Consider the following 13405-nt stretch of genomic DNA (forward strand, 5'->3'; position numbering starts at 1 on the left):
CGATATGTGTATAGAAACAGTAGAGAATCGACGACTGCATGCTGACACATACACCGGTAGAGACACGTAGGCATACGTACACTGAGTTGCAATGAACTTGTCGCAGTGAAGTTGGCTCCAGATTTACTGACACATTCACGCCGCGTCGGTGAGTCGATCTCGCCCATTGTTCAATGCAACTCAGTGTACAATTCAATGTAGTAGTAACAATAGTTTTCCACGAATATCTCGGAAACTAAAGCTTTTCGTTAATTATGCATAATGAAAAAGTTGTTCAGATTACCCCCTCCCCCCTACCACCATCTAGGAGGGTGAAAATACGTTACGTGACACCCTGTATATTTGTGCGATAATTTGTGTCGAGAAAATTTTTGTCTTCCGGATTATTTTTCCATGATACATTAGTTTTCTGTCAACTGGTTTATTCGTATTTTGTAATTCAATACAATTCAATACATATAATTGTCAATGAATATTCGTAAATTTCTGGATAAATACATTTGAACTAGCCAAACTAGCTGCCCATGCGGATATATTCCGCACATCTACGGTGCGGGCCACAGTGCGGCTTGCATATGGCATATGCCGCCAACCGGATATGATCATTGGAGGTGATAGCCGTAACAAGTGAGTACCACGATAATATATGTATAATATGTAATAATGATTAAGATAATATAAAAATATGATTTGTTTGATTTCAGGAACTATTATTGTTATTATTATTATTATTATTATTATTATCATTATTGTTATCATTATTGTTATTATTGTCATCATTATTGTTATTATTATTATTATTATTATTATTATCATTATTGTTATCATTATTGTTATTATTGTCATCATTATTGTTATTATTATTATTATTATTATTATTATACATATTTACATGTCTATAATGTAATAACAATTTAGATCATTTTGCTCGGTAGAGTCCACAGAATTATTACGTGGAAAAAGGACCTAAATATCTGCTATTGTAAAAGCATAAATTATTTCCAAAGTTGAATACTTGCAATTTTTCTAAGATTGATTATCTAAGTAACTATACAAGTTAGATAAAAATGGTTTACAGATTCTGTTACGCGGCATGGCAGCTTTCACAGTTTATTGCACTAACTTAGAAAACACGATCGGTCATATTTAACATGACTCTTTAAAACCTACCCTAAGCTGGCCGGAGTGGTAGTTCATCACGTATTAAAGAAATTACCACCCAGGGCTTAGAAGGTTCCAAAACCATGAATTCGGAACATTTATTTCCACTGCCTAAACAAAAGGCCTAAACCTTCTTCTCTTCCGGGTCTTAGACGGACCCTGTGTGATGCACGTGTCTACGCAGTCCAGTTGTCGGTCCCAGGCACCAACGGTCACCTTGACCATAAAAGCATACATTCATTTATTGCCTGGGGTACAACCGATCCTTCCAAACCAAAGGGCTCCCATGTGCATCGCGGCTGTTGGGTTCGGCTAGTTCGCTGCAGTTCCTAACTGACCGTTCTTGAGACCCGGGAGAGGGAAAATAGAAACTAGAGACAAAACCATCAAAACACAGGACACTTCTTGTCGGTCTTCCGACCAAGTCACTTCGTTCGTATTTTAGAGCCTCCGTTGAGACTCCGATCAATTTGCTTCATAAGCACATATACGTCAAATCAAACATACGAACAACTGTTAATACTTGAGTCAGAGTAACTCGTCAAACCATCAAATCTTGTGCAACCATTAAATACATATAACCATCATAATCTTTACAATTAATTACAACCCTAATGAGCTCTGTCTCCTTAACCGGTCGCAGAGTAGTACGCGATCCGTGGCGTCGGTCAAACCGTAGCGAGAATTTACAACTCTCGTTGACGCGAATCACCTTGCAATCCGCTAGTCTCGTCGCGGACGCGTACTTGAGAAACAGATTCGGATTCTGCATACAAAAATTTATAAGACTCACTTATTAAAAGTTACAAAATCAAATAACTATTGCAATTTATCAAACGTTGTTGAAAGTGGACGATTTTCGCTGTGCGGTTAATATCAGACACGATCCTATTTTCAATGCTATATGTCGATTATTATTCAACAAAATCTTTTGCTTTTTGACTATGTTATATAATTATGTATGTAGAATAATTTGATATGCACAATCAGTGTATTTTATTTGTATTTATTGTTTATATACAGTCCGTTGTGGGTGGGCGATTTTCGCTGCGAGTGCATGTACATGGGTGCATTGACGATTTCCTTTAGAAGGATAAACTAACCTTAGGCATTCGATTTATAGGAATTCGGAGTACAATATCGGGACATATTATTTAAAAAAAAACTAACCTTAGGTATTCGATTGGTAGGAATTCGGAGTACATCGGGACATATTATTTTAAAAAAGACTAACTTTAGACATTCGATTTGTAGGAATATTTTTCCCTTGGTTATGTTATATTACAAAAAATGTATATATAACATTTTCCTAAAGGAGATAGGTCGTTCATATATTTCCTAGGTCATGTGTGCAGTATCGTATTTTATACTTTGTCTGTAACGTACATAATATAGCTATCGTAGCATCCGTGTGACATTTAGGTGTATGCAAAAAGTGACGTAGTATAGCATGCCGTTAGTTGGATGCGATAATTCAGATGGCGTTGAAATCAGTTTTATCGCATCCAACTAACGGCATGCTATGCTACGTCACTTTTCACATACACCTAAATGAAACACGGATGCTACGATAGCTATATTATGTACGTGACAGATAAAATATAAAATACGATACTGTACACATGACCTATGAAATATATGAATGTCCTAACTCCTTCAGGCAAATGTTATATATACATTTCTTGTAATATAACATAAGCATGGGAAGAATATTCCTACAAATCGAATGTCTAAAGTTATTTAAAAGAATATAATAAAATGAAATAAATATAACAAAATGAACGAAATATAACATTTATTAAACTAAATATAATCACATAAATGTAAGAAATATAATAAAATGAACAAGAAATATAATAAAATGAACAAGAAATATAATAAAATGAACAAGAAATATAACAAAATGAACAAGAAATATAATAAAATGAACAAGAAATATAATAAACTAATAATAATTTAGATTAATAATAGTTCCTCCTCCTCCTCTTCCACCGCGACCGCGGCCGCGACCCAGATCGCGTGACGGCATTATCTGCCGTCTGAGGCTATTGTACTGCCTCCGCAATCTCCTGAACCGCAGCCGTTCAATTGTCCTGATTGACTGGAAAAATAAATATTACGTTATTATTCATAAACATTGGATAGAAGAAGGAAGTAACATAGAAACAGGAACGTAAAAAAACGACTTACTATACGCTGCTGCGGTTCATCAGCCTGGTATAAATTTTCCAGCGGCGACCGCTGTGTCTGTTCCGTCTGTTGTGTAAAAAAAATTATGTTATTATATATAAATAAATAATATCAAATATGGTACAAACATGAACGTAAAAAAAACGACTTACGATATATCTATCACGTTTCATGTCTTCTACTTTGCTTTGAAGATCTTGTATTTGCTGCTGTAGCTGCAGCAGCGGGTCCGACTGCGGTTTCCGCGGCTGCGGCTGCGGCTGCGGCTGCGGCTGCCTTGGTTGCTGCGGCTGCCTTGGTTGCTGCGGCTGCGTCCGCAACCGCAGTTGTTGCACTTGTTGCTGCAGCTGCAGCAGCATTTCTGGCTGAGGTTGTTCATTATCCTCTTTATTTTGTGTAGTATCTAAAAAAAAATATATAATGAAATATAAATGGATACAAAAATATATAATGAAATATAAATGGGTGATACTCCGGAAGACAAAAGCGTGAATTTATTAGTGAATGTATGTGTGGCCAACTTCACTGCAACAAATATAACAGACGATTATTCTAATGCAAGAATTCTTTCAGAAACCCTTGCAATAGTCGTCTGTTTCATTGTCTCTTGGACACGCGTGTAGAAAATGCAATTTTCTAACTGTTTTATTTCAGCCTGTAATGAAAGTTTAAAATATGACATTTGTAAAAAATATGTCATGTGTATGCTAAAAATTTCATTCTCGATCGGTCAATGCACTGAGAAGTTACAAGTAATTTATTTCTGAAAATCCTGACTTTTCATGTAAGAAGTCGCAATTCTCTGACCGATCTCGATTAAATTTTTAGCATCCTCATAACATATTTTTTACAAGTGTCATATTTTAAATTTTCATCACAGGCTGAAATGAAAAAGTTAGAAAATTACCTTTTCTAGTCGCGTGTCTAAGAGATAATGAAACAGACGACTATTGCAACGATTTCTGCAAGAATTCTTGCAATAATTGTTGGAATAATCGTCTGTTATATTTGTCTAAAAGCATGCACATAACTTCTACGAAACACATATTTTCAATTTTCATCATAGGCTCACATAAACCCACTGTATATGGGACAAAGCAAAAAATATTTTTGTTACAAATGGTAATTGTCAATGACACTCGCGAATTAAAGAAAACAAGAAACACTTACTGTCGCCTTTTTCCATTTTACACCGGAACGTTCTTCACCCTGCAACTTCAACGACGCCAGTGAAATTGGAAAACGAGAGCGCGTTGGCGTTTCGTTTCTTTTCAGAGCGTTGCCATGGTTGTTGTTGTTATTTATTTCTTTATAACAATAAGGCATCTTCGCATAGAAGCCATACATATATATAAGACGTCTTCGCATAGAAGCCATACATATATATTATTGATAAAATTTCCAAGCATTTGTGATATAAACAACCACAAATGGGAAATAAAAAAAATACCAGGAGAAGACTCTCCCTCAAAAAATCTTATAGAAAACTGTAAGTGCTAACAATTTATATATACATTTCAGTAACTTGTGTGAATTGTCCTACATTCGTTTTACTTTGCAGGCGAAGGAAAGAATGGGAATCGTCGGCAACGACGATTCAATCTGATGCAGTTTTGGAAGACAAATATTTCGAAAATAAAGATGCGGGGCGCATCCCAGAATCGAAAAACGTCCTATTCACAAATGAAAATAAAGATAATGCGGGGCGCATCATAGAAAACAAAAACGTCCTTTCCGCAAATGAAAATAAAGATGATGCGGGGCGCATCCCAGAATCGAAAAACGTCCTATTCACAAATGAAAATAAAGATGATGCGGGGCGCATCATAGAAAACAAAAACGTCCTTTCCGCAAATGAAAATAAAGATGATGCGGGGCGCATCCCAGAATCGAAAAACGTCCTATCCACAAATGAAAATAAAGATGATGCGGGGCGCATCATAGAAAACAAAAACGTCCTTTCCGCAAATGAAAATAAAGATGATGCGGGGCGCATCCCAGAATCGAAAAACGTCCTATTCACAAATGAAAATAAAGATGATGCGGGGCGCATCACAGAAAACAAAAACGTCCTTTCCGCAAGTAAAAATAAATATGATGCTGGGTGCATCCCAGAATCTGAAAATGTCTTTTTAGCAAATAAAAATGTACAAGTACAAAAATACGTCCTTTCCGCAAGTAAAAATAAAGATGATGCGGGGCGCATCCCAGAATCTGAAAATGTCTTTTTAGCAAATAAAAATGTACAAGTACAAAAATACGTCCTTTCCGCAAGTAAAAATAAAGATGATGCGGGGCGCATCCCAGAATCTGAAAATGTCTTTTTAGCAAATAAAAATGTACAAGTACAAAAATACGTACTTTCCGCAAGTAAAAATAAAGATGATGCTGGGTGCATCCCAGAATCTGAAAATGTCTTTTTAGCAAATAAAAATGTACAAGTACAAAAATACGTCCTTTCCGCAAGTAAAAATAAAGATGATGCTGGGTGCATCCCAGAATCTGAAAATGTCTTTTTAGCAAATAAAAATGTACAAGTACAAAACGTCCTGGACGATAGCGACGACAATCTCGTCGTAGACGTCGGACACGAAGATATGGGACGTATTTCTGAAAATGTGCCAGATGGCCGCCGCATTGTTGACGTTCAGTTCTTTTGGAATGAAATACATAGAACGTTCGACAATCATGCGCGAGGTATTGAATGTCATTTTCGCGATTGGAAAATGATCGGTAGTCGCCAGCATGGGTGTCTGACACAGTTTTTCTTCAAGTGCCAAATGTGCAATTACGAAGATACTGTTTGGTCGGAACCTATGAATTCAGATATAATGAATGTAAATGAGGCCACGACGATCGCGACTGTTACAGTCGGAATCGGCTATGCACAATTGGAAGAATTATGCGCCGCCCTGAATATGCCTTGCATGGCTGAAACGACGTACCGGAGGTACCGTGAAAAACTTGTAGATCAGTTTATGAAAAGCGCAATGCATACCATGCAGGCAGCAGGTGAAGAGGAAAGACGATTAGCTTTTGAAAAGAATGAAGTCGTCGACGGTATCCCATATATAACTGTCATAGCGGATGGTAGCTGGATGAAAAGATCGTATGGAACGAATTATAATTCACTTTCCGGTGTCGGTGCCATTGTAGGTTTCCGCACAGGAAAAGTTCTGTTTATCGGCATACGCAATAAATACTGCACAATATGTGATATAGCAGAACGAAAAGCTACATCCCCAAAACATCATAAATGTTATAAAAACTATGATCGTTATGCCAGTTCTAGTAGCATGGAAAGTGATGCTATCGCTGACGGTTTCAAATGCAGCATTGAAATGCATGGCTTGATATATAGAACGGTTGTTGCCGACGGTGATAGTAACGTATATCATACTATTGTAAATAACAGACCTTACCGAGAGCAAAAAGTAACCGTTAAAAAAATTGAGTGTACCAATCACTTACTTCGTAATTTATGTAAAAAGTTGAGACACGTTGCTGAAAAAACGCAAACGAAGGGTCACAGAGATCGTGGCTTTGTTGTGTACCGAAATATAATTAAAAAAAATATTTTGAATATTCGTAGAGCTATCGTTTTAGCAGTAAATGCGCGAAAACAAGAAACAGGGCCTCAGCATGTCAAAGCTAGAGAACTTCAGAAGGACATTTTAAGTATTCCTAGTCATATATTTGGTGAGCACAAGGAGTGCAATAGTCGCAGCCATACGTGTATGCGTGACGAAAAAAGAGCTGAGAAAAATTACGTTCCATCTTTGAAATTGTACGGTCTGTATATCGAAGTCGAGAAAGCCATACGATTCCTCAGCTGCTATTCGGATAGTTTGTTAATGAATGTGACAAACAATCCCGCAGAAACATTTAATTCAATTATATGCAAAGAGATTGGTGGAAAACGTATTAATTTTGGTGCAAGAGGTTCCTACAATGCTCGAGTTGCAGGAGCTGTTACGCAATACAATACGCAACAAGTACTTACAGAAATGCATAAGAACATGTGTAAAACCGTTCCACCACTAGTAAAGAGATTGGAGGAACGGCGGCAGAGAAAAGTTGCGAAAATGAAAGAATTGCGAATGACCCATGGTAAGAGAAGGAAATTTAAGCCGGTGCAAGGAACAGATAAATATTATGGTCCAAACTCGCAAAGACCAGATCTTCCGAGTGATATGCTGCTTCATCTTCGCAAAGAACATTTTGAAAAGCTTGCTGATAATGCAAAAAATCGTACAATAATAGAAACGAATACAAGAGAACAAAACGATTCAGATTTATGGAGAGCTTTAAAAGAGGAAATGCTAACTGCTTCTAATTTTGGAGCAGTATGCCGCATGAGACAAACAACGTCCTGCGCAGCAATGGTGAAAAACATTTTATATCCTCCACCTGTCGATACCGCTGCTATGAAATACGGCCGCGATAAAGAACACATTGCAAGAAAAGACGTAGCGAACGTAATGAAAACAAGAATTCGAACTTGTGGATTGTTCATTGATCGCAACATTCCAAACTTGGGTGCATCTCCTGATGGACTTATCGACGATGACGGTTTACTTGAACTGAAATGCCCACAATCTGCTGAGAATTTGACAGCGATAGACGCAATAGAAACAATACGTCACTTACGAAACATCTTCGATAAGAGAGATATAGAAGAAATGAATAGGAAGCACCAGTATTTCTACCAAGTACAAGGTCAGTTGCATATAACGCAGCGGAAGTACTGTATTTTCGGTATCTGGACACCTAAAAGCATACATATGATCCACGTAAATAGAGACGACGCGTTTTGGACAAATCATATGGAACCTTTCCTAACGCGTTTCTACGAAGAATGCATGCTTCCGGAAATATTGGACAGCCGCCACAATAGACACATGCCTATTAGAAATCCAGAATACATACTTCGGGCAAAAGAAGACGCATCGATTCAAAAATCTAGTAGAAAAATCGCAAAAAAGCGTACATATGAAAACATGATACAGAACAGTGTTGAAGCATCAAATATGACCGTTGAAGCAGTAAATAGCGAGTGTGTCATTGTCAGTCATTGCGACCAAGAAGAAAACTTCATAGATGATGATGTAGGATACTATATATTGGAGACTGCTGTTTCTTCCGTAACTGACGTACAGAAAAATGTACTACCTGTACAAAGTAAATTAAACGATGAATCGTTAGATCGATTTTTGCGTGTCGTCAGAGAAAGTACTCCTTTTGAAACGCAAAGTGTCCTATACTTACAGTTTACAAAATTTATCAAGCCCTGCTGTAGTGACAAAAGCGTGAAAATAATTGGAGGCAACTGTTCTGATCACTGGCGAAGTATCTATTTCGACGGCCGCAAACTCCATGTATACGACAGTTTACCTGGCAGTGCATACGACAAGCTCGCAGAGGAAGAAAAAAAATATATTGCATTACGATTTCCTCATATTCGCAAAAAGGATATACTTTTTGAAAGGGTTCAGGCGCAACCAGATTGTTACAGTTGTGGTGTATACGCGGCGGCATACATCACTACCATAGTTTTGGGTGGAAACCCTTGCTCAGAAAACTATTCCCATGACGTACAGCGCCTGAGACGTCACTTTGTGAATATTATTGAAAATAATATACTCTTGCCCTTCCCGACAAAATAAGAGAAAAATAATATATGCACTGTTGGAGCATAGGTATACATACACTACAATCTCGGTTAGTGCATTCGGAACTGAATGCGAACTCGAACCGTGTACAGAACACGTTTAGCGAATGAGTTCGGCTCACGTTTGATGAACCGTGTAGAGAACACGTTTAAAGAATGAGTTCGGCTCGCGTTTGATGTGGTGGCAGCCGCGAATCGACCCACAGAGAGTACAGGAAAAAAAAAGTTTTACCTGTATACGTGTGAGACAATACTAACGCAATCAAAATAAAACCTTTTTATTTTGAAAATGTTACTAACGAGTAAAGGTTTCGTTCACAAATGCATATACGAGACTTCAAGAAATGTGTATGTACTGAAATTCAATTAGAAGTGAATATTATTGATGTGTGGGTTAGAATTCGACTGCCGTAAAGCGGCCGGCAATGTTTTTTTTAAATAATAATAAAGAAGTATAAAAACAAGTTGTAAGAAATGAACAAAAGCCAAATAAGTATTATATATCTTATTTATTATTACGGCCGCCGGATTACATATATACCCTAACCATTTACTTGTAATTGAGTTTGAATAGTAGACATTTCTTGGAGTCTGGTATATGCAATTGTGAACGAAACCTTTACTCTCGCTCGACCCTTGTTTCTAAACAGAAAAAAATGGCAAACAATCTGACGCATATGTATGCTGTAACAGATCGACAACTACATATAAACCAAATTGAATGCATCTATATCGGCAACTTTTTGCGAATATCTCTGAAACTAAGCGAGAACGCTCATTATATGTATAATAATTTTTATAACATATCCAAAAATCATCGAAATCGGGAAGGACGTATTTGTTCTGTAGTTTCACCAAAAAAAAGAATAATAATAGCAACGAAAAATAATGATAGTACGTCTTGTGACACATGGGTTGAAAATCGATATCGTAATCGATAGAACGTCGCGTGAAAAAGAAATCATCGCCTCTTCCAGGCTCGAACTTCACATTCTCCACGGTACATTGTATCGTCGTCGACGGTTTGGTCGACGCACACATATTCACATATGAGCTGCGAATGAGTGCGGGCGATCGAGCGCAGAAAACGAACGAACTGCGCCCTACAGAAAAAACGAGGAACTAAATTTGTGGTCTGTTTTACCTTTTTGACGTTTTTCGCGAGTGAAAATCTTATAACGCAAATTTCGTCTACCTCGAGGCTTGTACATCATCCCTTGGGTGCTCGTTTTGTTCTATCCGCCCCAAAGAAGGGCACTCTGGTCTCTATTTGGACATACGATTCGCAAAAATGTTTATATTACGAATAAATTGATGCAGGTGAGTCCGATCCGCCATTTTCTTCACCGTTGACAAACATAAATTTCAATATTTTATAACTTTTTGACGATTTGGATAATGTAAAGACCAGAGTGCCCTTCTTTAGGGCCTCCTGAATACGTCCTTCAAATTTTGTTGCATTCTGTTCAGTAATGACGACGTAATTTGTGTTGAAAGTTCTAGGGATTTTTCTAGGGACTGTCGGTAAAGTTTTCGACGCTCGCATCACCTTAAGGCGATGCAAGCGTCGAAAACTTTACCGACAGTCCCTAGAAAAATCCCCAGACGCGAGTTTTCGGTTTTCGTCGTCATTTCTAAACAGAATGCAAAAAAATTTGAGGGACGTGTCCAGGAGGCCCTACAGAATGGCGCTCTGGTCCTTATTTTATCCAAATCGTCAAAAACTTATAAAATATTGAAATTTGTGTCTGTCCACAGTCAAGAAAATGGCGGATCGGACTCACCTGCATTAATTTATTTGTAATATAAACATTTTTGCGAAACGAATGTCCAAATAGAGACCAGAGCGCCATTCTTTGGGTCGGATAGAGCAAAACGAGCACTCAGGGGATGGTGTACAACCTTTCGTTTAGACAAAAACCGAAAACTACGATTGCGTTGATTTTTCACTCGCGAAAGACGTCAAGAAGGTAAAACAGACCACAAATTTAGTTCCTCGTTGTTTCGGTAGGGCACAGTTCGTTCGTTTTCTGCGCTCGACCGCGCGCTTATTCGCAGCTCGTATATGTGAATATGTATGCGTCGACCGAACCGTCGACGACGATACAATGTATCGTGGAGAATGGGAAGTTCGAGTCTCGAAGAGGCGATGAACTCCGACGCGTAAATTTTTTTTTCACGCATCGTTCTATCGACTAGGATAGCGATTTTCAACCCATGTGTCACAAGACGTACTATCATTATTTTTTGTTGCTATTATTATTCTTTTTTTTAGTGAAACTGAAGAACAAATACGTCCTTCCAGATTTCAATGATTTTTTGATATGTTATAAAAATTGATATTCTGAACAATTTGGTGAAATACTGATTACTTATGAAAAGCACCCCGAAAATAAATCTGTTGCCAGAGTTATTAAAATTTTTTTAGACAGATAAGTTAGTATGTTTTTTCAGCATAGAATGTGATATTATGCTGGACTCTCCTGATTTTGCATTACGCCCAAATATTAGATGAATAGGTAACGAAAATGTGATGTTGGAAGAACAACACGGCTGGAGCGAGTTCTTCAATGCTGGCGAACGTAGAAAAGGACAAATAGCGAAAGAGAAAGAGGTCCGAGAATTAAAGGGCCTAAGAAAAAACATTTGAGTGATACAATATTAATTCAACAATAACTTTTTTATTTTTCATTTTTGCTAAATGAAACTTTTACCAATGTAATTGTAAGGTTCGTCTGATTAAAATAAGACCAAACACCATATAATTTGCATTATTTTTACTTATTTAGGTATAAATAAGTAAATAAATAATTATAATTCAAATTATGTCATGTTTGATCTTGTTTTAATCAGAAAAATCTCACAAATACGTTAGTAACATTTTCATTTAAAAAAATTCAAAAATAAGAAGGTTTTAATCTTAAATTTTGATTGCGTTAGTATTGTCTCACACGTACACGGGTATTTAAACTTGCTTTTTTCCCTGGACGCTGCTTCGATTCTCGGCTGTCACGACATCAAAGGCGAGCCGAACTCGCTCGAGAAACTGTGGTTTCTCCGGCGACCCGCAAAAATTAGTTTGATTCATCGTACATAATACATATAGCTATCGTAGCATCCGTGTGTCATTTAGGTGTATGCGAAGAGTGACGTAGAATAGCATGCTGTTAGTTGGATGCAATAACTGAGGTAGCGCTGAAATCAGTTTCTGTTCAGCCTAATTTTCGATGAAACGTTGACTGTTTTACCGACGCGGAATTCGGAGTTCGGCCTCGACGCTCGCATCGCCTTAAGGGGGTAGACACGGGTAATGCAGCGAGGTGATATTACCGGCAAAAATGGGCCTAAAAAGTAGTCCGGGATTTTTCACTTTTCGTCCTTATATGAGAATATTTGAGGCTGGGTGAGGGCTCATTCCAAAGAGGAAGGTTCAATGCAGCGCGCTCTGGTCATGATTGAACGAGATTTTGTTAATATCTAATAATATGAGTGTCCAAAGTAGAGAAAAAATCGAGAAAATACATCCGTAGAATCCAAGGTATTTTTAAGTCACTAAAAAAGTTTTGTGACTCAAACGATGACCAGAGCGCGCTGCACTGAACCTTTCTCTTTCGAATGAGCCCTCACCCAGCCTCAAATATTCTCATATAAGGACGAAAAGCGAAAAATCGCGATTGCATTCTCACAGACGAGTTCCGCCATTACCTGGATATTACAGAGCAAGTCACGTGACAAATTTAGTTCACCTAGTAGTTTTAAGGTGGCGTCTAAGTAGAAAGGCTGCCGATTTGGAATCGTAGTCAGAATCAAGCGTTAGCTTAATTACGTCACTCGAACTGTGCTGCGAAGGCAAGCGAAAAAGGCAACTAGGCTCGAACGCTGAGTGAGACGCACTACAGTCATGCTGTCCTTCTCTCATTCTGAATGTTGAGATTGTTCCTTTTCGCTAAGATTTGACTGTCGCCCGCCTGGATTTTTCACAGCGCCCCATAACAAAACCTCGCCCCATTCAAACTATATCGTATTTGGTATCATTTTAATCAGAAAAATTTCACCAATGCGCTAGTAATCGTTTCAGTAAAAAAAAGTCAAAAATAAAAAAGTTTTTTGATTGAATTAGTATTAGTCACACCGATACGTTTCGGCTCTTTCCTTTGAACATTGGACTCTTTCTCTCTCTCCTCCACTGTCTGTCCCTTTTTACGTTCACGCTTGGCTGGTCGTCGCATGTAATCTGAATTTCGACACCTCGACTGGATGTATGCAACGTCTGGTTCCCAATCTCTGTTTCATATACATACTAGCTGCGTTACCCGGCTCTGCCCGGGAATTTTAATCAACTATTATTATCCCTACTTCCCTGTCCCTATCCCTACTAATATA

At 37.9% G+C, this 13405-nt stretch overlaps 1 protein-coding gene across 1 annotated transcript; it reads right to left on the reverse strand.

Annotated features, from left to right (window-relative positions):
• Positions 1 to 1873: 1873 nt before the first annotated feature.
• Positions 1874 to 5021, reverse strand: LOC123988635 (RNA polymerase II degradation factor 1-like; the record flags this gene model as incomplete). Its single annotated transcript, XM_046289384.1, has 4 exons — positions 4522 to 5021; positions 3504 to 3754; positions 3352 to 3417; positions 1874 to 1927 (listed from the first exon to the last, which is right to left on the reverse strand). Coding segments are annotated over exons 1-4 (387 nt in total), but the record flags the coding sequence as incomplete, so codon positions are not given.
• Positions 5022 to 13405: the final 8384 nt, after the last annotated feature.

This window comes from Osmia bicornis, unplaced genomic scaffold (assembly GCF_907164935.1).
Source record: "Osmia bicornis bicornis unplaced genomic scaffold, iOsmBic2.1, whole genome shotgun sequence".
NCBI classification, from domain to species: Eukaryota; Metazoa; Arthropoda; class Insecta; order Hymenoptera; family Megachilidae; genus Osmia; species Osmia bicornis.